General features: G+C 35.7%; 1 protein-coding gene and 1 long non-coding RNA gene across 3 annotated transcripts; one reads left to right on the top strand and one right to left on the bottom strand.

The window, feature by feature from the left end:
* Positions 1–15,817: 15,817 nt before the first annotated feature.
* Positions 15,818–17,694, top strand: LOC129743666 (uncharacterized). The gene is made up of 3 exons (XR_008736647.1): positions 15,818–16,017; positions 16,746–17,269; positions 17,339–17,694. It is a non-coding gene; the product is annotated as an uncharacterized LOC129743666 (long non-coding RNA).
* Positions 17,695–23,799: 6,105 nt separating this feature from the next.
* LOC129744762 (probable ATP-dependent RNA helicase DDX23) lies at positions 23,800–26,651 on the bottom strand. 2 transcript variants are annotated; one of them, XM_055737457.1, is made up of 2 exons: positions 26,484–26,651; positions 23,800–26,398 (listed from the first exon to the last, which is right to left on the bottom strand). In XM_055737457.1, the coding sequence occupies exon 2, from the start codon at positions 26,367–26,369 to the stop codon at positions 23,856–23,858; it is 2,514 nt and encodes an 837-aa protein (XP_055593432.1). In that variant the 5' UTR covers positions 26,370–26,398; positions 26,484–26,651; the 3' UTR covers positions 23,800–23,855. The 2 variants fall into 2 exon arrangements, with proteins under 2 accessions (XP_055593432.1, XP_055593433.1); XM_055737458.1 differs by having other exon boundaries at positions 26,479–26,651.
* Between the last annotated feature and the right edge of the window lie 623 nt (positions 26,652–27,274).

A 27,274-nucleotide genomic window follows, 5' to 3' on the forward strand; every position in this document is an offset into this window, starting at 1 on the left:
GAGTGGTCCACGTTTCCTCATGGCCCACGTCACTGTAGAGAATATTATAAATAGATAGGTAAATATTAGTTTTATTGAAATCATTCTATTTAGGCTTATAAGTTAGCAGTATTCAAAAGTCGTATGAACGACCCTGTACGTTTGTTTGATCGATTTTGTGAACATCGATACTGTTGTCAAGAATAACGGCTAGAATAGACGAGCGAATATCAATTAAAAAATACTCAGAGTATAATACATGTATGAGAGAGTGAGAGAAAGCGAAAAGTTCGAACAGAATAGGTGTCGTGTGTTTATGAGGAACGATGAGTCAGTTAATAGAGCGAGCTTTAAAGATACGGATGATTCGAAGTGTTTGTGTTGAAAAGCGTGTATTTTAGGAAGTGAAATTGGAATAAAAAGGAAGAACATTAAATTAAAAGCAAACGTGTCCGAATGAGGCGACGATCAGTCACGACAATGGCGTGGTTGGTAGACGGGCGAGAGTATCGAACAGGTATGTTTCATTTAGAAGAAAACTTTGATAAAAACACATTATGGTTCACCTGCGGCGATAATTTGTATTCAAAATGGCGGCCACATTAAAAAAAACAGAATGGTAATCAAAATTTTGTATAAGGACAAATGAAAACTATGTTGAGCAAATTTCTTTTCACTCTGTCAAAAAATGTTCGGCTGTTGCAATTAATAAATAAGATAAATAAACATATTAAGGGTTGTTTTGTGTTGTTCTTGTGGAAGCTGGAATTTTTATTTCTTTGGTATGATAATAATCACAAAAAGTGAGAAAATTTCAAACTGTATGTTTGGTGTATGTTTTCTGATAATTTATATTACTCTCAGTGCAATGAGCATTTAAAAGTTGGGTTTCGATACCAAATTTTCAGGTTTTGTGATAAAATGTTAAAATGTGAATTATTTTTAAATTCACTTAGAAGGAATATTTAAGAGCAAATTTTCACAAAAATAGTTAAGTTGATTTATAATGGTGGTTGATGAAGTGATGAAAAAGTCCCCAAAGAGTTTGGATTTTTGGAAATCATTTATAGTGAAAGTCTTTTCAGGGGTAATAGTTCCTTATATGTACAACAAATTCTTAATTGATTGCTTGGAAAAGGTTTAAAAAACGAAACATAAATTAAAGTCTTCAAAGGAAATAACAAATTTAATATGATGTTCTGTTATGGTTATTTTTAGTCTCTAGTAGGTAGAGCCAATTTTGAATTGAATATAAAAAAGTCAATTTAGGATGTGGAAAAGTCCCCAACAGTTGGATGAAAAAAAAAAATCTGTTAGGGTTCATGACGGTCCCTAATAGATTAAACTAATTGGGTTGAATAAGATGAAGTCAAGAAATCAAAAATAAAGAGTTGATAAACATGTAAGTAATCAAGAGTTAACAGTCACAAAGTAAATAGTCTACAAATTACGATTTAAGAAGCTAAATTATGAGTCATGAGTGAGGATTGAAGAGTAAAGAGTCAAAACCCAATACTAAAAGTGAAGTAAATCATAAGAGCCATGAATACATAGAAGAAAAAATGAAGTCCTGTGTTTGGGTCAATAACAGTCCCAACAGGTTAAGTTAAATAAAAATTAAGTCCTGCTTTGGGTGAATAACAGTCCCAATCAGGTTAAGTTTAATAAAAATGAAGTCCTGCTTTGGGTGAATTACAGTCCCAAACAGGTTAAATTAAAAAAAAAAAAGTTTTGCCTTGGGTTAATAACAGTCCCAAGCAGGTTAAGTTTTTTTAAAATAAAGTTCTGCTTTGGATGAATAACAGTCCCAACAGGTTAAATTTAAAAAAAAAACTTTTGCTTTGGGTTAATAACAGTCCCAAACAGGGTAAGTTTTTTAAAATAAAGTCCTGCTTTGGGTGAATAACAGTCCCAGACAGGTTAAGTTGATGCAAATTAAGTCCTGTTTTTGGGTGAATAACAGTCCCAAAAATGTGACGTTTACATGAAATGAATACCTACTGATTTTGGGTGACAGCCCAAACTGATAAAGTTGAAGAAGAGGTAGGAGTTCTAAGTTTCAAGTTTTAGTAACTCAGAACCAAGCGCCAAGAAAACATGAAAATTAGAATTCAACTAATCATAAACAAAAAAAACAAGAGATAATGTTCAAGTCTCAAAAATTGAAAGCGTTAAAAGAAAACTATAAGAACAGAGTAAATATATCCCGGTTTAAGCGTCCAAAAACCTAGTAAAAATAAGGATAAAGGGCAAAAATCGTAGAAATGAAAAAAAAAACATGAAAATGCAGAGAGTGAAAGCAACGATTATAGAAAAGTAATGAGTGAAGAAAAAAAAAACTAAATAATTTAAAAAGCAGAATGAATAGTTAAGAATGCGGAGGTAGACGCAAAGAATGAATAAGAGTATAGTAGTTAGTAAAGAGCAGAGATTCAATGAAAAAAAGGATGGAAAAGTATTGATTATGGATTTAAGAATCAGAAAATTCAGGAATCTAGTGACAATGTTCAAGAATTCTGAGTTTAAAATCGAAATAGGTCGAAAAGACTCCGGAATCAAAAATAATAGTTACGATTTCAATACTCAGACAATAGTCAAGGCTAAAAGGCTAAACAAAAAGAATAGCCAATAATTTAAAGTCAAGACAGTTTATGTTAAGTGTAAACAGTTAAAATCCCGTTTTGTACTAAGTAGCATGACGTAGAAATCAAGAATTAAACATCAAAACGTGGTCGGTAAAGAATTAAGTGCCAAATATCATTTCAAGAGAAATAAGAAGAAAGTATAAAGAAAAGCGAATGGTGAAAACTGAAGATCGAAGAGTGAAGGAGGAAAATAAAGACTAATGAACAAGGAGTAAAATTAAAATAATTAAGAGTAAATATTTAGGAGCACAAAAACTTAATAGTAATTAGTAAAGAGTAGAGAGTAAAAAGTGAATAATGAAAAGTACAGCATCTTCAGTAGAGAGTGAAGAATAGAAGGCAGAGGATTCTGAGTAAACAATAAAGAGTAGGCAGAAAGGTAAGAATTAAGAACCAAGATCGAAAAATAATTGGCAAAGAGAGCATAGTAAAGTGTAAAAGCAAAAAGCTGAAAATTTAAAGAGTCAAAAGAAAATATTGCAAAGTAAAAAAAAAAAAGTTAAGCTATAAAAGTAAAAAGTAAAAAAAAAAAAGTCTAATGGAAAAAGTTAACAAAAAAGAATATAAAGAATAGAGGAAAGTGTTTAGGAAAAATGGTAAATTAGTAGCGATTTGAAGTCAATAGCAAAAAGAAGGATGATTTAAAAAAATAGTTAAAGTGAAGAAAAAAAAATGTAAAGATTGTAGAGTAACGCAAAATAGAAAAAAAGTAGTGATTAGGGAATAAAAAGGTAAAAAGAGCAAAGAATCAAGAGTGAAGAAAATAGAAAAAGGCGTGAACAACAAATAGTGGAGCGTAAAGAGTAGGAAATGGAGAGTTAAGAGTTCAAAGTAAAAAAAAACACTGTAAATGAAGATTGGAGATTAGAGCTAAGAGCATAAAGTAAAAAAGTAAAGAACACATAAATAAGTAGAAAAAGTAAAGTATTCATATTTTCGAGATGAATAGGTACTTCAGAAATGTTTTGCTAAACAATTGTGTTATAAAAAAAACGATAGATCCGATAGATAATGAATAATAAAAGGAGCATATTTATAGTCAAAAATAATGAAGTTATAAAGCAAAACCAGTTATGGGTTGGAATGAGCAAGAATAAAAACCAATTATGAAGAAAACTTTGAATATCAAAGAGTAAATGGTAAAGCGGGGAGAGTAGGTAGTGAGGTGTGAAGGGAAGAATGAGAAGAAAAGAATGAAGATAAATGAGTAAAGAATAACAAGGGAACAATAAAAAGTCAAAAGGAACAAGAAATGAGTGAAGGAGGAAGAGTAAAGAGCAAAAAGGAAAGAGTGAAGAGTGAGAAAGGAAGAGTGAAGAGTAAACATTAAAGAGTAAGAAATAGAGAGTAAATGATGAAGAGTAAATATAAAAGAGAGATCAAGTTAGATTAAGTAGGAGAGCTAAGCGTTATAAGTTAAGAAAAAGTGAAGAGTGAATAATAAATATAAAAAAAAATAGAATATTAAAGAGTAAAAAGTAAAGGGTAAAGAATGTTGATTGAGCAATAAAAGGTAGAGAGTGAAAAATAAAGAGGGAATAGTAGAGAATACAGAGTAAAGAGTAAACATTTAAAAAAAATGAGTTGAGAGTAAAAAAAAAAAAGTTAAAAGTATAAAGGGAATACCAAGGACCTGAGTATAAAGAGTGTAAATTAAACAGTAAGAACTAAAGAGTTAAAAGTGAATGATAGCAAGTTAAGCATAAAAAGTAATAAGTAAACAATGGAGAACTTTAAAGAGCAAAGATTAAACAACAGGAAATAGTCAGGCCGGAGTGAAGAGTGAAAAGTAATGAGAGAGCGTAAAGAGTTAAAAGTAATGAATCAAAAGTAAATAGTAAAGAGTGACAAGTGCAGAGTAAAAGGTGATGAGCAAATTTCAAAATGTTAAAGAATAAGAAGTAATGAGTTATGAATGAAGAGTAAAGTATGAAGAGGAAGAGTTAAGTATGAAGAGTAAAAAAGTATATGAATAAGAGTTTTGAATAATAATGTAAACAGTAACGAGTAAAGAATAAGGAGTGAAAAGTTATTAATCAATGGAGATTAAAAAGTGAAATGTTATTAATAAGTATTGAAGAGAAAAAGTATAGAGTAAGAGGTTAAAAGTAAAGTGTCAACAATAAAGAGTAAAAAGCAAGTAGTTTGAAGAAATGGAAAAAGAGTAAAAAAATTAATAAGTAAAGAGCATGAATAAAGAATAAAGAGTTCAAAGTAAATTAAAACATAAAACTGAAATATTTAATAAAATGGAAGTAGAGAACAAAGAGTCAAAGGTAAAAAGTAGAAAGGAAAATAGCAAAGAGACAAAAGTAGAAAATAAAAAGAAAATAAGTAAAGAGTAAAGATAAAAAAGATTGAAGCGCAAAATTAAGGAGTAATGATTGAAAAACAACGAATTAAGAGTAATATGTTGAAAGTAATAAGAATAGTGCCAAAAATAGGTAAAATTAGAAATAAGTGTAGTTGTGACTAGAGATTAAAAAGTTGAGAGTAAATTGTAATCTAAAAGGAGTTAAGAGTAAAGAAACATGTATTCGGTACACTTTTAAAATCAGTAATCATTAGAAAAAAAATCGGAAATAAGGTACAAACTGTTGGTTAAATATTATTCGAACGAGCTCAAAACTAATCTTTGTTATAAAAATATATGTCAATAAGCAACTGAAACAACATATGTAAGATTTTGTTTTGTGCAAAGCTTTTGACGTATATTTGTAAGATATAAAAAAGCGAATTGAATAAAATCATAAGTTTGAGTATGATTCCATTAGCAACATGACGATTTCTTCAAAGTTTTTAGGCAAAAATAAGTTTTAAAATGATATAGTAAATAATGTATCGTTGATATGTATAAAAAAATAAATTAACGAATTTTAAATTTTACTTTTTAAATAAGTACATAAACAACAACGTATAGTATAATTGGCGAAATTGACAAGTAAGAGTACAGGTGGAGGCGAATGTAGAGAATATTATAAATAGATAGGTAAATATTAGTTTTATTGAAATCATTCTATTTAGGCTTATAAGTTAGCAGTATTCAAAAGTCGTATGAACGACCCTGTACGTTTGTTTGATCGATTTTGTGAACATCGATACTGTTGTCAAGAATGACGGCTAGAATAGACGAGCGAATATCAATTAAAAAATACTCAGAGTATAATACATGTATGAGAGAGTGAGAGAAAGCGAAAAGTTCGAACAGAATAGGTGTCGTGTGTTTATGAGGAACGATGAGTCAGTTAATAGAGCGAGCTTTAAAGATACGGATGATTCGAAGTGTTTGTGTTGAAAAGCGTGTATTTTAGGAAGTGAAATTGGAATAAAAAGGAAGAACATTAAATTAAAAGCAAACGTGTCCGAATGAGGCGACGATCAGTCACGACAGTCACCTCACTCTCCCCTACCTTTTTTATGCATCTTTAGTTATGCAGATGATGCATTTTTTATTTGAGCGTCTGCTTTTTTACGTATAACTGAGGTCAGTACGTACAGATTTTGAAACTGCTATTTTAGAATCGAGTGTAGTTCGTTGAACGGTTTTGTTTTCATTTCTTCGACCGAAAATTGTCTTAATCATTGCTTAATCAAAAATCGGCTTAATGGAATTAACACCTCACCACAGAGCGCACTCACCTTTTTAACAACAGTGTTGATAATTCGAAATCTAATTAAATCTTATTTCAAATCAGCAAAGAACGAAAAGCCAAGCACAACGAGGAGTAATTATACGAAAATCTATCTCTGACTACCTAGTCGTAAAAAGTGCGGTTATCTACAACCGGTTACCTACCGTAGATCTAATTTACAACATCGGAAAGGTTAATTTTGTTATTGTAGATATGGTGTGCTTAATTTGGCAGGAAAAGCAGTCCAATTTATTCACACTACGGTTCGGCAAATTAACCAGCTTCTATTTGATGTGTTTTAAAGCTCATTGGTTCTGCTTCCAGTGCTAATAACTTTAATTAATCTTATGTCTTATGATTCAAACATTCTTAGAAAGATCATCAATAGATCTTTCATTAAGAAACTGTTATTAGCTACATTGGTCTGCTTGAGAGCAAAAAGTTTGAATAGATCATTCTTAAGTAGGTAAATAAGGAGGGTTTAAAATTTATGAAATTTGAAATTGATGTGCTTGAAAACTAGCTTTTTTATCATGTTGGGGTCTCCATATCAATGTTGGTGATTCCATAACGCTTAAGATTGTTTTTATTAGACTTTCAAATGTTTAAAATCCAATTTTGTTTCCAATCCTGGAGAAGAGTTCAGAGAAAAATGTAGACAGAAAAACTGTATACCATGCATTAAACATGAAATCTTGTCTCGCTAGTTTTTTTTCTCCAGCTTCATCAAAATTAAACACCCATCAGTCTCGAAAGCCACTGCCTCGCTTGCGATGATTCCAAGAGATAGCATATCTTCCGTATAAATCAGGACCTAGCTACCTTTTTTTCCTTATCTTGGTGGCATATTTGATCGACCGTTTTGTTAGGGCCACTTTTTTTTTTCTCTCGTCCTTCTGCATCGTATCGTATCGTATCGTATCGAAATCGTCAGGGCTGGTATGGATCTCTGTGTTTTTTTTCTGTAACGTCTCAATGGTTGAATACCGGCTACCAAAAATCCCGCAGGCTCCGAGAATAACCATCATCAACCGGTAAATCAGCAACCAACCAACGGAAGAAATGGAGAGCGAGCAACAAAAAAAAACGAGGTGCAAAAAGAGCATTCTATCGAAATGCACCCCACGGGCCTGCAGGAAGATTCGATGTCGGGGCGATGTGAGCCTTACCGATTTCTGATGGACTGATCCGATGATGATCGGCCCGGAATAACAAGTGGGAGCATGCGTTTTTAGGGTGGGTGGATGAAAAATAATCTTATTTAAAAGTTAGTTGGTCTTTTTGTCAAAAGACTCCAGCGATGAGTACTGATCAATTTTGACATATTCCAAATATGAAGTATAATTTGAATATAAATTCGATAATAGAACATGGATTTTAGGTAAATTTCCGAACCACCCTATCTCAAACATTTTCTGCCTTTCTTTCGTCATAGTTTTTTTTTTCTAATCCAAGAAACGAATCACATTTTAACCCTCGATCCCTGATGGATGTTTCCTACACAGTAGATAGTGATAGTTATGCCCACACTTCATAATGTTGGAGGTGCGTGCATGGCCCCAGGCTTATCGTCCGGCAGAGCATCATCGTATCAAAACGGGGGGATTTTTGCTCAATATTAAATCCACTTTTCCCTCGTGGCTGGTGGATAAAATATATGTAGATATGTAGGATGGCAAATATGTGTTTAATTGTTATAGTAGCTGATTGCCTGGAGATATTTAAAATGAAAATCATTTCTAACGGATTCTCGGTTTTTTTTCTCTTATTACAAATTATTCATGAAATCAAAAATTTTATTATGGCATTCAAAAATTTTAAATTTAGAGTTGAGAGCTCAGAGCTATCCTTTCAATAAGACCTCAACATTTGGAGTGAGAATTCACCATAAGACATATACTGCCGCTGCCGGCAAGACTGTCCCAGACTAAGGCCGATGACATAGTGAATACGATGCGATGCGGTGAATGCGATTCAATGCGGTGAACCACATTTGATGAAAATGTATGTGAATCGCTTAAACCTGACATACTCAACGCGGCGAAAGAGATGTCAATTTCGCATTCGCATAGGCTGAGTCCGTAAGTTTCCCGCCAATTCGCATCGCACGTTTTAACCACCCGGGTCATTCGGGTCTATCTTACGATATTTTAATGTATGTGTAAGATATAGACCAAATATGCCAAAATTTTTCGAAAATCCAACTTATTATTTATTTTTGAAAAAAGTAGTATTTTGAAAAACGGTGTTATTTCTTCAGATTTACAAATTCTATCAATTTTTTTAATCTTAATCAATCACAAACACCTCCCTGCACCCAATTATCAAGGGTTCGAAGAAATTTGCTAAATCGTATTGAAATGAATTAAGAATTTCAGATGAAAACTTCATTTATTTAAAAAAATTGTTATGATAAAAAAATAAGAAGCTTTTGTCAAAAGTTCTTCTAAATGTGGAAAAAGTCACCTTCAAAAACTATAAATTCGAATGGAAATCAAATTTTCAAGACACAGTATCGTAAGATGAGATTGAAAATAAAGAAATGTTCATCTTTAGAGAATCGCTCGATAAATTTGCAATTCAACTATGAGAGCCTTTTTTGTTTTGATAATAATAATTTAGGAATGGTCATTAGAGAATGATATGCTGAATTAAACATATGTCCTTTAGAAGAGAAAAATTTAGAAAAAAAAGTACATCAGAATAAAAACTATGAAGTTTGGGCTTAATTGGAAAACTTTAAATGAGAATTTCAAATCTTATATTCAAATTGCAATAAAATTTCCATAACGGAATTCAGTTTTGCCGTGTGATCCTATATAGTCAACTATAGTTTTCTTTTTTCTTTCAAAATTAAAAAAAGGTATAGAGTGTATAAATCAACGCAAATTTCTATAATGATCTAAAAACTAAGATAAATTTTGCATCATTCACACTTATAGTTATGCTTATAAAGTGAGTATTCAAGATTGCCTGGTTTAATTAATTTTATTCCCAACAAAGCCCTAGAAAACATCCAGAGTTTTACTCCAATTTCTTCACGTTTTCATATTTCTACAAATTTTATTTCGAAAACTTATAATTTCTGTACTTTTTCATCACCGAATTCTGCTTAGATTTGTCCGGGTTTTATTTTGAAAAATTTGAGATCAAACGGCCAGATATTGTATGAATTTGTGCTTATTTGTTCAGCCAAAAAACAATGCAATGCTTCTTTACATTTTCGAAAAATTCATGATATTTAAGGCTTGCGTTCTTTTTCTTCGATATCTCATGTTTCTCTAATACTTCCCGTCATATTAGGTTTGACTCTGCAATACTTACTCTAGAGGGCCCTTTAACATGTATTAGAGTAAAACTGTTCTAAATATTATTTCCAGGGGGCCCCTCTCCTGTTATATTAGTTATTTTAATTCCGATTTGCATTTCCTTTCCTAGTTTTCTAGAACTTAGAGCAGTATGATTTAAGTAATTGTGGAATCCCGGACGGCCCATTTCAGGGTTCATCTCAAGTTTGACGCACAACTGATGAGGTTGCGTGCTAGATGCTAGAACCACTGACTATACTGCTTGGACACGCGATTTCATTTTATGAATAATTTTTCCAACAGTACGCAATATCGATTCCAGAGTGCGCATCGATCGTTTTGAAGAAATGCTATCCCAGTTAGGAAATGCCACCCAACTTTAAAATAAAAACAGGCAATTTCTACGATAAAATCGGACTAAACTGGTCCATTTTTCCTACAGGGCATTTCTAGTTGAATTTTTCAGGATCGCCACCTGCCGTTGATATTGCGAACCTACTAAATCTGACCAAAAGAAAATTAGACAGAAAATGGTTGAATTTTTGTTCCAAGTGTCAAGTCAGTGCGGTCAGTTGTGCTAGTGAGAGAGCCAAGAAGGCATACTCGAGGATACCTCAGTAATGATCAAATTTTAATTTTCTTCGCCCCTCCCCCTGGGCCGGGCGGCCGGGGAAACTGCTCCCCATTACCCACCCCCTGCTTTATACCGCCTTGAGGAACAAAATTTTCATCAGGTATTTGTTCTCGATTTTTGTTATTTAAGTAATTGTTGCGTTCTGAATAAATTTTCCCGGATATTGCTCGGATTTTCGGTCGACAATTTTTTTTTTTTTTTTTTTTTTTTTTAAACGAACACAAACACATACAGGATCTCAATGAAACTCGATGCTTCCTCGAAGAGATTCCTGTTTTATTTACTCTAAGTGTACATCTTTCGAGGATACGATGGCTAGCATCTTACAAATGCGAAAACCACCAACCCACAGAAAGTGTACTATGTATGCCGTGACCGGGATTCGATCTCATGCCCGCTGGCTTAGAAGACTTGAAGTCTATCATCTACGCCACGGGCTGCGGCATAATCAAATGAAATCAAATGCCGGATTTTCCCAGGTTTTTAGATAAAATATTCCGGACTTGTCCGGCCTGGATACGTGCTCAAAAATTTCTGACTACTTTACCCAAAACCCATAGTCACCCCACAAGACGGATAGGTAAAAAGGGGCTTGCATTCCGAACAATCCCCCCTCAACCTTATATAAATTTAGATACTCATAATATAGTCCTATAGTTTTCGAGTCCTCGGTTTCACGGATTCAGCCTGTTTTGTACTCCTTTTTGGCTGCTTCTGCTTCCGATGGGTCTGAAGAACTTACTTAAAGGGTGATACGGTCAAAATTCGGTCAAGGGAAAACGCGTGTAAATCGGTGAAATCGTTTATTTAAAAAATCAAATTAGATTTCTTTTCCAAGTTTAATTAGTATAAAATTCAGGAAAATATTCAGTTAGGTATCCAGATATTTCTTCGCGAGATTTGACAGTTTCATGTGCTTGAAAATATCTGCTACCTTTCCCCTTCCTTTTGCCGTATAAAACTCCTGTCGCGGAAGCTGCTTGTAGTCGGCTTTGACGTAGGTTTCGTCGTCCATTACCACGCAGTCAAACTTCGTTAGCATCGTCGTGTACAGCCTCCGGGATCGCGCTTTGGCCGTCGTATTTTGTTTATCATCGCGATTTGGAGTCACTACCTTCTTGAAAGTCAATAATCCGGCTCGATACACCCAGCCTATTTGCGGCATCTCGGAGAGAGAGGTTAGGGTTTTGCTTGAAGCTACCGGCAACTCTCTTTGTCGTTTCAGCGGCTTCCGGTTTTCGATTTCGATCCAGACTTCCTGGCTGTCGACAAACGTTCCCCAAACACTTTAATTACATTTGTAACGGTTGATTTGTCAACTTTTAGCGATTTTGCCAGCTTTGCGAGTAGCTCGGATTTTCGCGATGCGCGAGCAAAATTTTGATACGCTGCTCTTCTTCCTTGGACGGCATTTTGACAACTGAAGAGTGAATTCCAAAATCAAAATAGGAGCAACATTCTACACACACACACACCTTCAAAATAAGGGGTGTTCAGGTTTTTTAAATGCAAAATTGAAAGAAATACGTCAAGTTGATATTGACCAAATTTTGACCGTATCACCATGTACCGTGCATAGGGCCGTGGTAAAAGACCTCCACTGTTGACGATCCGGAGCCAGCGTCTTCACTTGGTCCCAGTAAGATTCTCGTCGACAGTTCGTATTTCGGCGGCTAGGCTTCGCCGCCACGGGTTTCTGGGACTGCCTCTCCTTCGATGTTCCTCTGGATTCCATTCAAGTGCCTCTCTGCAAATCTTGTTCTCATGCATCTCTTCGCAGCGTTTGCCCAATCCATCACCACTTACGCTCCCGAATCTCGATTTCTAGCGCCCTTTGATGACAGCGGCGGTGTAGTTCCTCATTTGAGATCCAATTGCCTAGCCAACAAGCTCGGATGATATTCCGCAGGCAGCGATTTACAAATACTTGCAGTTTTCGTATCGTCACCCCATATGTGCACTAAGTTTCACACTCGTACAACAATACGGATTTGACGCTTGAGTTGAAGATTCGGATTTTCGTTCGTAGAGATATCTACCGTGATCGCCAGATGTTCCGGAGACTGGCAAACACAAATCGGGCCTTTTCGATCCGGGTTTCGATGTACCACCATCTGGCTGGATATACTGGGAGCACTCCACTTTCTCAACTTGTTGCCCAGCTACCACGAAATTGGAAGGATATCCTGTGTTGATCTCCATCGGCTTGGTCTTTCCGACATTGATTTTGAGACCTGCTGCCCTGGAGCTTTCGGTGAGGTCATCGAGTTTTCTGTTTGTTTTGTTTGGGCGAGCAAAGCAATATCGTCTGTCAGGTCTAGGTCGTTCAGTTGCTCCATTGTTGAAGGATTCCACGGCAATCCTCGGTTTGGTCTACAGTCAATCGATTCAGTCAAGATCTCATCCATTACGATGAGAAAAAGCAGCGGTGATAAAATACATCCTTGTCTCACTCCAGCAGTTACCGGGATAGGCTCGGACAAGACACCGTCGTGCAAGACCTTGCACGAAAATGCCATGTACTGTGCTTCAATGAGATGGGCTAGTTTCCCTGGGACCCCTCGTCATCTTAGAGCAACCCATATGTTTTAGTGGTTAAGTCGGTCGAATGCTTTCTCGAAATCAACGAACATCAGTAGAAGAGAATCCTGAAATTCGTTGATTTGTTGCAGTATTATTCGTAGCGTTGTACTGTGGTCCACACATGATCGTCCGGATCGGAATCCAGCTTGTTGCCGTCGGAGTGTAGCGTCGATTTTCTGCTGGATCCTGTTCAGGATCACTTTGTAGAGTACTTTGAGGGTTGTACAGATCAACGTTATGCCTCGCCAGTTACCGCACTCTGTCAGGTCTCCTTTCTTCGGGACCTTTACGAGGATACCCTGCATCCAGTCGGCCGGGAATGTTGCAGTATCCCAGATGTCAGCGCGTCTTTTCGCTGACATGCATGCAACATTTGTGCCGACAAGGCAGGGTCGGCTTTCAGCATTTAAGCAGGGAGGCAATCGATCCAAGGCGATTTGTTGGATTTCATGCTTTTGATTGCCGCTTTTATTTCAGCCAGTGAGGGCGATTCCGAGTTTACGCCATTAATGCGACTTACAGTTGGCGCTACGAGCTGCGGGTTCTGTTGGCCATCGCTATTCGTGACTCGGAAGAGTTGTTCGAAGTGCTTAGTCCATCGTTTGAGCTGGTCTGTTCGATCGGTCAATAACTGACCTGCTCGGTCTTCTAGCGGCATTCTAGTATTAGTCCTTGCACCACTAAGGCGGCAAGAAATGTCATAAAGTAATAGCATTCTCCAACCGGCGGACGTCGCACACAGGGGTAAATGAACCTAATAAGCGATCAAAATTATTTGCGCACAAACGGTAAACGATAGACATTTGATGTCTTCGCAACATTTTTATATTTTTTGATGATCTATCAAATTCTTGAAAGAAAAAAGTGATTTTTTCACCTGGAAGGGAGATAAAAAAATTATTTCTTGAAATAATTAGCTTAGCGTCTTGATGTCTTCACAAAAGTTGTAGATCTTATTATTTTAAGCAACTTTGTTGAAGACATCATAAAGATCGCATGAAATTCAAAAAAGTTACGAGCATTTAAAAAATAACGAGAATTTTAACAAGTAATTTTGAGTTTTTATTTAATATCTTTTTAAGTATACGATTTACAAACTTGGTATATTTGAGAAAGTTGTTCAAATTGTTAAAACACACAATTTTGTAGAACATTTTAAATACATATTTCAACTAAGAAAGGAGATATACTGCAAAATATCCAAAATAATGCATTTTTTCTGTAAGTTATAACCTTAAGAGTTCGGACGAGTTCGGATAATTTTTTGAGTGGATTTTGTTGATCAAGTTATTGGCTTTCCATTGATATATAAATAAAACATTAGTTTTGAATAGATTTTCTGCAAACTAGCAATCAATAATGAGCTTTTTCCTTTAGAAACACTTAAAATTCGAAGAAAAAAAACCTCAATTTTTCCTGTTTTAAGAGGAAAAAGCTCATTTTTGATTGCTTGTTTGAACAAAATCTATTCAAAACTAATGTTTAATGTATATATCAATGGAAAGCCAATAACTTGACCAACAAAACCCACTTAAAAAATTATCCGAACTCGTCCGAACTCTTAAGGTTATAACTTACTGAAAAAATGCATTATTTTGGATATTTTGCAGTATATCTCCTTTCTTAGTTGAAATATGTATTTGAAATGTTCTACAAAACTGTGTGTTTTAACAATTTGAACAACTTTCTCAAATATACCAGGTTTGAAAATCGTGTACTTAAAAAGATATTAAATAAACACTCAAAATTACTTGTTAAAATTTTCGTTATTTTTGAAATGCTCGTAACTTTTTTGAATTTCATGCGATCTTTATGATGTTTTCAACAAAGTTGCTTAAAATAATAAGATCTACAACTTTTGTGAAGACATCAAGACACTAAACTAATTATTTCAAGAAATAATTTTTTTATCTCCCTTCCAGATGAAAAAATCACTTTTTTCTTTCAAGAATTTGATAGATCATCAAAAAATATAAAAATGTTGCGAAGACATCAAATGTCTATCGTTTACCGTTTGTCCGCAAATAATTTTGATCGCTTATTAGGTTCATTTACCCCTGTGTGCGTCGTATCGACACCCGACTTTCTCCTCGCGCCGTTGGAATTTGATTTTCTTTTCGGCCCTCTCGGGATACCCAAGTGACTTTATGTGCTCGTCGATGGGAGAAGAGCGATCCACCGATCACCATGTTGTTGTTGCCACAAAATTCTACAAACAGCTCCCCGTTTTCGCTCATCTGCCCTAGACCATGGTGCCCAATGATTCGCTCAAGGTCTTGGAGCCAATCTTTGCGTTGAAGTCGCCCAAATGGATTTCAATGTCACCCTTCGGAATTTTCTCAACACGGTAATTTTAAATTATTCAGAGACTGATTTGTTTTGGTTCAGGAGTCGCACCATGTATGAAAATGAAAACATCTGAGTACAAAACCTTCAAAATTTTGAGTTGTTTTCATCTAGCGAGTTCCAAATCCTGGGACTTAGCAAAGACGCACACATTTTCAAGCAAAATAGATGAAAACAACTCAGAGATAATCAAAAAACAAAATGATTGCGAAAAATGGATGCGACGGTGGCAGTGCATTTGACGAAAAATAATGAATTAAAAAATGGTAAGTCAACTTTTGATTACATTAAATATTGTGATAGATAAGACTATGTAATTTCGAATAAATAAAGACAAAATTAAATCCACTTATCTTTTGTTGTAGGAACGGAAGCTGCACAATGTTTAAAATTTTGTTCCCCTTTGAGTTTAAGGAACCATGGAAGGACAAAACGATAACGATGCGTTCTTGACTGGACACAAAAATCTCAACTAAAGGATTCGGTTTTGCAGGAAAACCTAAACCAGGAGCTTTTCCAAAAACGGAGGCAATCAAATACTCGACGCCGGCTAAAGGTTATCAGTCTGATGTACGTGGACTATATGGGAAAAGACTAACTAACGTAGGAAGATCCGATGTGGATAGTGACCGTCACGAATGAGGGCAGATTACGCCTGAATCGCGTAAAATTTACCTGGTCGATCACGCATGAACCTCCCGAATGGACAACGCCCGGCAGCTGTTAAACAAACATCTCGTCCCAGTTTGGCCATAATGTTGAACATCGAAAGGGAAAATGCCGTGATCCATTTTCGTTAGAAAAATATTGATAGACGTCTGGAAGTGACGAAATTAAATTCTCCGTTCAGGGAACCGAACGAGGAAGTTGCAATAGACGAAAAAATCATGGTACGTAAACTTTCAGTTTTCTACCTATACTTAAAAGAAAAAATATATTTTTGGATATATGTGCCTGAAATTCATATTTAGTAATTTTGTTAAGTTTTATTAGTGAATTTTAACAATCTTTATGGTCGTGTGATATGAAAATTTACAGAGTTTTCTAAATGTTATATTCCTTCAAGAATTTTAATAGTGGACCTCCATGTGATTAAGATAATAATAAATGTTATTTTAAATAAAGAAATAAAAAAGTACAGCCTTAAACTGTGTCAAAATTATACTGTGTTATAAGTTTGTCATTGTAAAAAATAAATATTACGCGTGAGCCGTTGAGACACCAGGGTGAGGGGGTTAATAGCTCTTTCCACCCTTCCAGGGTCAAGGCAAGCGAGGTATTCTACTTTACACATCCAAAATTTCAAATTCCCAGTTATTCAAGAGTAACAATCTTCATCTTCATTTCATATTTAATTTCGAAGTTCTTTTGATTCATATGCAGATTTCAAACAGAATTAATTTAAAAATTTAATTCAATTTATCTAATTGACAATGAAAATTTAAATAACTAACATTAACCAACCAAATACATTTCAAAATTTTAAAACAAACCCACCCTATCTAAGTTTAATTTGAAAACCGGATTTCCTATCTAAACATTTTAACGAGCTTTAAAAAAAACATCCCACGAAGTGTGAAATATTGGTTATTGAAATTCTGCTAATTTTGCATTTCAGCTGGAGCATTCGTCAAAAACAGCAAACAGGTGGCTCAGATTGAGGAGATATCCGTCTCCAAGAATGCCCAACGGGATGTTATCAATTTCAACCGGGTGTTCAACCGAGACGGGTCGGATCGGTTCGAAGTCAATGGGGCCCAGCAGACGCACAAAGAAATGCTAAATCACATCCGACAGCTGAAAATCTACATCGACAATCTGTGTCAGTTTCATCAAAACGAACCCTCGGAAGCTGTTGCTCATGCAGACTTGAGGCTGAGGGAACAGCATCTCGAAAAACAGGAAGAGCAGAAGTACGTTGTTGTTTCGTACCTGGACTATTTGATCCGACTGAGGACGCAGAAGCCAGAAACCAGGATACGTGCTCAGATCAAAAATATGCGCAATCGCAAAACTTTCTCATTGATCTAGAAGTTTGTTATGAGCCAAAAGCCTGGAAGGAGTCGAGAATATATATCTTGAATCAAATTCCACCAAGGAAGAGGAACTCGGAGGAGGATTTGCTGAGGAATTCAACCAAAAGTAAAATTTCAAATGGTACTTTCGACTGAGAATTAATAAAATAATTCTAATCTTCGTTTGCACTTTTAGGTACCTAAACAAAAGCAGAAACGTCTGGACCCGTTGAAGTCAAGTCACAAAAAAACGAGCATCGGTTTCGCCTCATAACGTAATCTGCGGCGATCGGAAACTCAGTAGAAATCCCACGAAGATTTAATTGTCAAACATTGCTTAATTTTCCAGGTTCCTTGTGGTTCCGTGATTGGGGTTATATTGAAAGGCTTTCTGCTGCTTCAGTCCAACTGGAAATGCTGGTAACGCTCGCTCGCCCGGCTGAAGATCTTGTTCCAAAATTTACGCTAGACGAGTCCGTGGCTCCCAAGCTCAACCTGAACGCAGATTTCTGTCCGCCGGTACATTTTTTCTTTAATAATTTCAGTCGCTTCAAGTCAATTTCAGTCCTAAAACCTTTTGACAACAAGACAAACACGCATACGTCTCGAAATAGAAATAAAAAAAAATTTCACATATTTGCTTTTTTTATTAAATTTGATTCGAATTTTCTATTTATTTCTTTAAAAAATATAATCCCTTTTGAAACCATATTCAAATTTTAAAAATTTTGAGTTGTTTTGGCTCAGACCGCTCAGACGCGTCTTAAAAATGCCTGATTTAAAACAACTCAGAATTTGCGAAACCCCCTACAATTCATTTCTGAGTTGTGCCGTTCTAATCAAATTTTGAGTTTTCCCAGTTTTGGCGCATTTTGAATTGTTTTCCTTCAAATCTGAGTCGAGGGGAATTAGAGTGAACCACGCTGTTCAGTTGACTGTAAAACTGCTCTTTCTCCTGCAAATCGTATAGACACTATAATTTCATATAGTCTGGCAAAGAGAATGACGGGAGCCAATCGAACTGTCATTCGCGGGAGCCAATCGAGCAAACTTTCTAAATATTGGAATATCATGGTTGAAGTATTGCAATTCACTAAACTTTTTTGGCTTTTTAGTGACATTAACAAAAGTTTTTTAGCAGAATTTTCACTACTTTTTTCACCTATACATCATAATATATTTTTAAAAGGGATTTCACGTTCAACTGACAAACATAGCAGGTAATTTAAGAATCTGAGGAACTATTTTTTATTTTGCAACTGGAGAGAGCTATGAAGAGCTTGAACATTTTCATAGAATGCTCGATTGGCTCCGTGCGAATGACAGTTCGATTGGCTCCCGTCATTCTCTTTGCCAGACTATATGAAATTATAGTGTCTATAGCAAATCGGCAACGTCAGTTGGCGCATAACTCTGGACCATTGTAAGATTTCTAACCCGTGTTCTAAATCTGGCTACGATTATTCTTTCGTTTATCGGTTCCCATCTAATAAGGGCCGCATGGGCCTGCGGGCTTAACAGGAAACCAACTCCTCGTTCCCGAGTAGTATGTTTTCCTCGTATGCCAGAGTCAGGCGCGGTCCTATGGGGGGGGTGATCGGGGTGATCACCCCCCCCAAGCGGCAAAAAACCGTTGCAAAATACCCGTAAATGCTCGAATTTCTAAAAAAAATTTGGACTTCCCCTAGTAGATGTGCTTTTCAATTTTAAAAAATTTTCCACTCCGTGGGGGTGTTTAATCAACGAAAAAGTTTGTTTATCACTTAAAGGCTTAAGATTAAAGAAAAGTCGGTTTACCAAACTCAAGCAGCTGTAACATGCAGTTCTCTGGACCGAATTATACCAATCAACTTCTGTTGAATTTCTTAGAGTGTTGACTTTGAATTTCCTAACCATTTATCTACTTAACATTTGAGCTAGGTAATGAAATGTAGGGACATTTTTTTTCTTGTCACTAATATGCCTAAATTTACATAAGCAAATTGTGATAAATTTTGTATTTGTTTGAAAATCTTCATTATGATTTGATTTTGTTGGACTGACAAATTTGAAAAAGTGAAATAGAGGAGTGAATATTGTTATAACACTGAAATACTTGATTTTTTATCTGAAGTTATACACTGATTGCCTTTATCATGCAGTTTTACTTCAAGAATAAAAAGCTAAGACGAATCAGAAATTGAAAATATAAATTAGAATTTCCGATACTGTATTTTTTCTTTTGTTTACAGTTGGTATATTGAAAATTTAAAATCTGTACAAAGTTATGTCTAACTTATTCCAAAATCCAATGCAGTACTATTCTCACTTGCGTTTACAAGGAATTCATAATTACATAGATTGCAAAATATCATTTGAGTTTTTGAATCACAGTAAAGTTTCTCTTGCACGAATTAATCTCTCCCTCGGTTTATCTAAGCTCAAGCTAAGCTCAAGCTCTTGCACGAATTAATCTCTCCCTCGATTTTACATCATTCAAATATGAATTAAGAAACTTCAAACTAACCTTTATTAAGAAATTCAAAAAAAAAATTAGATCCAATTTAATTTAATTTGGTTTGAAATCTATCACATCGACCGTAAAAAGAGAACAGAAATTGAATATGAAAATTTTAAATGTAAGAATTCCGTTTTACAAACCTTTTAAAGATTTCTAAATTCAAGTTAATGCATTAATAAAACACAAGAGATTCCAGAGCAACAATAAATCAAAAGAAAAAATTGTGGGCAGTATTTGTAATATTTGCGTTCCCTATGAGTTTTTGAAGCCAATAAGGGATAAAAACTATTTATAAAAGCTGTTTTAATATGAAGGGTTTTGAGGTTTTGGAATAGAATTTAAAAACATCTCCAACACATCTGAATGCAAATTTGTATTTTTTGTATCTGCTTTTTTTCGGTACAACTATTATAAACACAACGTTAAAATTCATTGACAAAAATTATGCACTTTCTATCAAAAGTGTACAGTATCAAAATGATTTAGAAAAAAATAGGTTCTATCTTCATGATCAATTTTTCTGAAGACTGTGAGTAATTACCGTGGCTTCTGGACGACAAAATTTCAGAATTGAAAAAAAAATGATAAATTTATTTTTCCAAATCGTTGTTTGAATATTAGGAAAAAAAATCTGTATCGTTTTTTTCGAGAATTTGCCACTTAGTGGCATTCTTCCCTAAAATCTGCATCGTTGAATGAATAAAAGATAAATTATAGATTCAAAATAATTATCTCTTGTTCATGTAGGTCAGTTGCTACATCAGTTTTCATTGATCGATTAAACTCTAAACTAATTAGTTTTCTGACAAAAAAGTTGATAAAAAAAATCGAGTAAATGAAGCGAAAAATTTTCAAATTCAGTTTGCCTATGTTTTATATTTCCATCAAGCTAATACTCGAAAGAGCTTTTTGTGACTTTTGACTTATACTGCTGGATTTCAAGATCTACACCAATTAAATCGCCGAAACTGCTTTCAGCTCATTCACATAATAATTTTGAAATTTTAAGTTGAAATCCAGTTTAGGGTTTGATACTCTACATCTGAAAGTTTGGCTATTTCAATCGCAATTGATAAATACTCTTCACTAAATTAACCCTTCATGGCTTCATTCCATGTTTTTCATTATATATCAATATCATTTCAAGAGTTTGGAATTATAAATAGGTACCTACATGAAAAAAAAACGATTTTTCATCTTCTTTATAATTTATTTGTTGCTATTTCAATTGTTTCAGTATAATTAAAATTGAAAATGTTGTATTAAATCCTGAAATTCAAGAGCAAATCATTTAAAATTAAGTTCCAAAAGCTTTATATTTCAGTATCTCATTTTGATCATCTTATTATTAACTGAATTTATACATAGTTGGAGTGTTGATTTTTTATATTGAAGATTTGAAAAATCAAAACCAGAATTTTAAACGAGGATTGTGTATCCAAATTAGAAAAAAATATTACGATAATTTCCAAATCACTATTCAGTAAAATATTTCAATGAATAATTTAATCACCGTTAACCAGTTTGAAATTCATAGCAAAAATTAACTTAAACTTATCTCAAAACTATACTTCTTGTTTGGTCTAGCACTAATATTCAGAAACTCAACAACGTGTGTATAATTTCCATTTGTAAAATGAAATTTATAACAAGAAATTCTTTAAAGATACTTGAATGTGAGAATTTTAAACTACCAGATAACAAATTATGACAATTTTCTTCTTAGTAACATTTTTTTTTGGATTGAATATTATAGATTTGCTGGTTGTTCTATAATTATTGAAAATGTTTGTTAAAAGATTTCATAATTCTTCTCTTGTTTCATATTTTTCGAAATACATCTGATTTTGTTCAGTGAAATTGGAGTGGGGGAGGAGGAGGAGCAGTGTGCAGCTTATATTTTTTATTTATTTATTTGTTAATTTATTTTATTTATATTTATTTATTTAATTTCCTGTGGATTGAAAAGCTAAGTACCTGCAGTAATTAATTTACTAACAAAGTTAATTCAAGATGATAAGTGCTGCGTGTGTGTGTGTGTGTGTGTGTGTGTGTGTGTGTGTGTGTGTGTGTGTGTGTGTGTGTGTGTGTGTGTGTGTGTGTGTGTGTGTGTGTGTGTGTGTGTGTGTGTGTGTGTGTGTGTGTGTGTGTGTGTGTGTGTGTGTGTGTGTGTGTGTGTGTGTGTGTGTGTGTGTGTGTGTGTGTTTGTTTGTTTGTTTGTTTGTTTGTTTGCACATACTCGTTGCTCGTTGTTTTTCTTTAGTACAAAAAACATTAACAAATTATAGTAGCTATTTTTTTAATGATCACCGAGTTACCAGTCTAAATAGGAGCAATTTCCGCAATAAGACAAGAGAAAAAATTATTGGCAGAAGTCACAGGTTCCGCTCTAGGACTGTTTCTCTCTCTTCAAATTGCATGTGCAATTGCTCAGCTTAGGAGCGCGGGTGGGAACATCTGCTTGCGCGTATGGGTTAGCTAGAGGGCAATTCGGCGGGGTTAGCGGCGCATACAGTGAGTTTTTTTTATTGTGTCTGTGTGAAAATATTGGAATTCTGGATTAGATCGGTTCAATGTTTTCACGAATAACTGTAGTTTTGCAAACATGTTAATTGTTGGAGGAGTTTGAATCTACTACTTTTTTAAATTGCTAGTGGGTGGGGGATGGTTTCAATATTCCTACAAATATTGAGTACAGCGAGGTCATTTGATTGAATTTTTAAATTTTTGTTATTTTTCAATTCTGTTGTTCTGATTTATTTATAAACTAGTTGATTTCCTGTTATCCACGTCTGATTTCATGATGGTTTTTCTCAGCATATATATGCTCATATATTATTCATTTCAGATTCGAATCCTTTTTAAAAAACTTATATTTATTATATTGTTTTATATTTTTTATTAATTTTAACATGAAAGGTCAGAGTATGGTTCTCAAAAATTCAAAGTATCTCGAGTGTAAATAATTAGAATATTTAATAAACAATGTAACTTATAGCGGGTTCGTCATTTAAAAAAAACTTTATTTTAAATTATTATCCAGCCAAATTTCTGTTTTATTCAAATCATATCTGATGATAGTCGAAAAATGAATATATTTCGCAATACAAAAAAAAGTTGTATTTTTTATATTCGGATTTTTAATCGCCATTTTCACTAAGCCAGTTGTTAAAATCGTTTCTATAGATTTTGAATACAGCCTGTATTCGATATATTTCTTGGAATAGGTAACAATTTTAAATAATCAAAATTGAGTGTCATCAACAGATAACTGATTCTATTTTATTCTCTATAGATAAATTTTCCATTATCACAACCCATTATTCATTTTGGCATTTTAAATCTAACTTTTAGAGTCCTTTGATTGTAGCAGATTAGAGGTTTCATATGATCAAAATGAAATTATTTTTTCATCCAAGCAATAGTTGGATATACAGTGTTGAACATTCGTAAATTGTTCAATTTTTTGTTGTTGTATAGTATTTGATCACCACTTCATAAATGAATATAAAACTTTATACAAATTTATATAGACATAACATCAATTTTTTTTCAGGTACGTATCCTTTTTTGACAAAAATTGTTCTCTTTAATAAACTGTATATTCATTCAATATTTTGAGTAATTTTCCTTTCCAGCAGATATTTTATAACCATTGTATATTTTTTTAGAAGGAATGCATCTGGGGATAACCTAAAGAAGTTTTGCAAGCGGCACGGGTAGCCGGCCATTGTAGGTTTCTGATGGTTGGATGCCTTCCTTCGACGAACCATCGGACCGTGGAAGCCCTAGAAGCAATTCGAAGGCCAGGCCACACAGACATAGGCAGGACCTTGCTACCTATGGGGGACCCTTACATACATACATACATTTATTTATTTAATTTCCTTAACCTCACTGTACTCATTTGAAAAAGACAACACTCATCTACATCTTACCTTGCTTAGCTGATATCAGATTTCAAACCCAAGCTTGTTTATCTTAATATCAGACCGACTACCAGTACTGGCGTAAGATTTCTACGTAGTTGAGGTAAATCCAGCAGCACGTAGCGGAGAAACTTTTCTGTAGTAAGAAATAAACAAAAGTTAACGACAGTGAAATATTGATCTACAAAGGACTGGTGATAATGCTACGGAAAGTAAGAATGACTTAAATTAATGTTATCAGTTTTATTAAGCTTCTTCTAGTCGGAACAATTTCACTCTGTAGCTTAGGCAAATATTTTCTCCTCCCGCCGTTTCTTGGTGACCACGGTGCCCGGTTTGTGCTGCGCATCCGGATGATTCATCAGCTCCGGTGGACAAACCGAAACCGGACTGGCCAGAATGACCTGCTTTAGATCGTAGAACAGATGACTGTCATCCTTGGTGCAGAACGAGATGGCGCAACCGGTCTTACCGGCACGACCAGTACGACCAATACGATGGGTGTAGTCCTCGATCGATTTGGCCATATCGTAATTGATGACCAACGACACGTCCTTGATATCGATACCACGACCGGCCACGTCGGTTGCGACGAGGATATCCTTGGAACCGTTTTTGAGCGATGCCAGGGCGTACTCTCGCTGTTCTTGGCCTTTGCCACCGTGCAGGGTACAAGCGTTGTAGCCGAGTTTCTCCAGACCTTTGGCAAGGACGTCGGCACCCTTCTTTTGGTTGACGAAAATGATACAGGGTGGCTCGACTCCTCGGGAAAGGATTTCCATGAGCTTTTTGCGTTTTTCGCCTTCGGAGACGATGTGGATGATTTGCTCGGTTCTTTCGGTTGGTTTACCCACGGAACCAATGTATACGGTTGCAGGACGACGCAGATAGGTTCGAGCTAATCGTTCAACGGCCGGAGGCATAGTAGCGGTGAACATCACCGTTTGGCGATATTTTTTCTTGGTGTTGAAGTTTTCCATCAATTTGGAAGCGTCTTCTGCTTCTTCAGTGTCCGGTTTAAGATTGGTTACAGGCATGTATTCCAAGATTTTCTGGACGTCAGGTTCGAAACCCATGTCTATCATCCGATCAGCTTCGTCCAAGACGATGTAGGTACATTGATTAAGGACAAGATATCTGTTTTCAAGCACATCAATCAAACGACCTGGTGTGGCGATGACAATTTCACAACCCAATCGAAGTCGGAAGCCTTGCTCTTCTCGGGACAAACCTCCAACGACGACGACGGTTCGGATTCCCAGAGGTGTGCCGAACTTCAGTGTTTCTTCCTCGATTTGCTGCGCCAACTCACGGGTAGGAGCCATAATGATTGCATAAGGACCTTGATCGGCCGTTTCGAGGCGAGCCATTTTCGGGAGCGATTGAATCCAAGTCAATAGTGGAATCAGGAAAGCCAACGTCTTACCGGAACCGGTTTCGGCGATACCAATAATATCTCTGTTCTGCAAACCGATAGGGATGGCTTGCCTCTGAATTGGAGTCGGATCTTTGTAGCCGACTTTGTCGATGATTTCCAAGATTTCTTTCGGAAAGCCAGACTCCTTCCAGTTACGGAATGGATTCGGAATTTTGCCGCCCTTGATAGTGATATTGTAATCTTCTCTAAAAATACGCCAATCTCGCTCGGTCATTTCATTACATTCCTTTTCGGACCAGTGACGATCGTCCCATTTCTGTTTCTCTTCCTTCTTCTTGACTTTCTTCAACCGGACCTTCTCTTGTTCTTTCTCTGCTTCGGTTCGACGTTTTTCCAGAAGATCGCCATAGAATCGACTTTGCTTTTTCTTCTGCTCTTTGATATCGATACCGGCTATATTCCCGCGGCCGAAGAACTGCACGTGATGTCGTTCCTTGTACAAATTGTTGTAATCAATCGACGTATCCTCACCGGCATCCCAATCGAAAACGAACTTCCGATCGTTCAGCCTCCTAACTCGTCGTTTCTTTTTGATAATCCCCAAATACCTTTCCCGGATAGCTTCCTGTTCCTTTTCTTTATCCTTGGTAGTATTTTCTTCTTGTCCCAGTGATTTGCGCTTATCATCCCCTTCTTTGTCACGATCCTTTCCATCTCTTTCCCTTTCTCGTTCTCTCATCCGATCTCGTTCTCTTTCTCTTTCCCTATCTCGCCGATCATACTTCTCCAGCGGATCCCTTTTTTCTCTGTTCAAAAGAGAAGTCACTGGAACATCCCCAAATTTTGGTACAGCACTTGCCGATGCAGCCCTCATAGCGGCGACTTCCTCCTGTCTCCGCTTAAGAGCTTCCGCTGCCCTTTGTTCTTTCGTAATGAACACCGGTTTGCTACGAGCTTCCTCTTCCGCTTTCTTCTTAGCCAACAACTCTTCCAGCGAAAGTGGTTCCTTTTTCTGGGATTCTCTCTTAACCCTGGCCTTCGCTTCTTCGCTATCCTCATCCGCAGCTTCTTCTTTCTTTTCCTTTTCGTCCTTCTTTTTCCGGTCGGTCTCCTTCTCCCGTTCCCGCGACTTTGACCGTTTCCTACCGGATTCTCCCGTTGACTGTCGTTCCGAGCGTCCTCCACGATCCCTCTCCCGATCCTTTTCCCTTTCTCGTTCTCTATCCCGGCCAGCATCAAACCGATCCCGGTCTCGGTCCCGTTCCCGTTCCCTCTCCCGATCCATTCGGTCAAACCGGTCCCGGTCTCTTTCTCGTTCCCGTTCCTGATACCGGTCCCCCATCATCCGACCTCCTTCACCACCACCGCCACCCACTCGTTCACGGGAACGGGAACGTCGTTTCTTGTCTCCCCCAGCCATTATTCAATAGTAATTAGTTTCGATTCGAGCTAAAATTACAGAAATAAGTTAGAATTTGAAACGTATACGGAACGATTTTTTGCTGTTTGACTTAAAACTGAGATCTCACCTTACCTTTCAGGTTTTATTAGAAAACCCCAAAAGCTCCCGACCGGTGACCGCTTCCGATAACTTCAAACTAGATTTTTCTAAGAACCAACAGCTTTTTAAAGGAGTTTCCAAGTAAAAATTTCAATATTTTTGAAAAACTTTTTGAAAATCGGCAGCTCCGCGCTCGAACAAAACAACACTTTAAAACTGTTTCTGAAGGGCGACTGAAAAGTTGCACTTGAAAAAAATGTAAGTTGAAATTGTACAAAAATGATCGACATCTCCAAATGGGGCTGAAATTTTGCATCGTATCAATTTCTTCTTTCTTTCACAAATTTAATTGGCAGACAGAATAATAGATGACTTTTTGACTACTGTTTCCAATTCTGTATATGTTATTTTTTTACTGATCAACTTCAAGGAATTGAATAAAATAGAAGAATCGCATGCAGTTCCAAAAATTGCATTTTACAAAATTTTATGTAAAAATATGCCAAATCACGCTGTCAAATAGCATTGAAGATCATTTCCATCACGTTTTTTTTTATCAAAGAAAGCTTTCGTTTCTCAATAAAATTTAATTCTATTTCCGTAAATGTATGGGAGTAGAGAAACATCAGATATCAAAAGGAAAAAAGAACATAAACCGTAAACATCATAAATTTCTCGAAAAGGATACAACGGCTCACCGATAGGGACTTGAAACCGCAAATTCCGCTTCAGTACAACGTCGCTTATAATTCGTAAGATTCTATCTCTTAATATCGATTGTATACCGATTGGCATAAAGTCATTTGGCATAAAGCCGTTTGGCA

The sequence above is a fragment of the Uranotaenia lowii genome, chromosome 2 (genome assembly GCF_029784155.1).
Source record: "Uranotaenia lowii strain MFRU-FL chromosome 2, ASM2978415v1, whole genome shotgun sequence".
Taxonomy (NCBI): Eukaryota; Metazoa; Arthropoda; class Insecta; order Diptera; family Culicidae; genus Uranotaenia; species Uranotaenia lowii.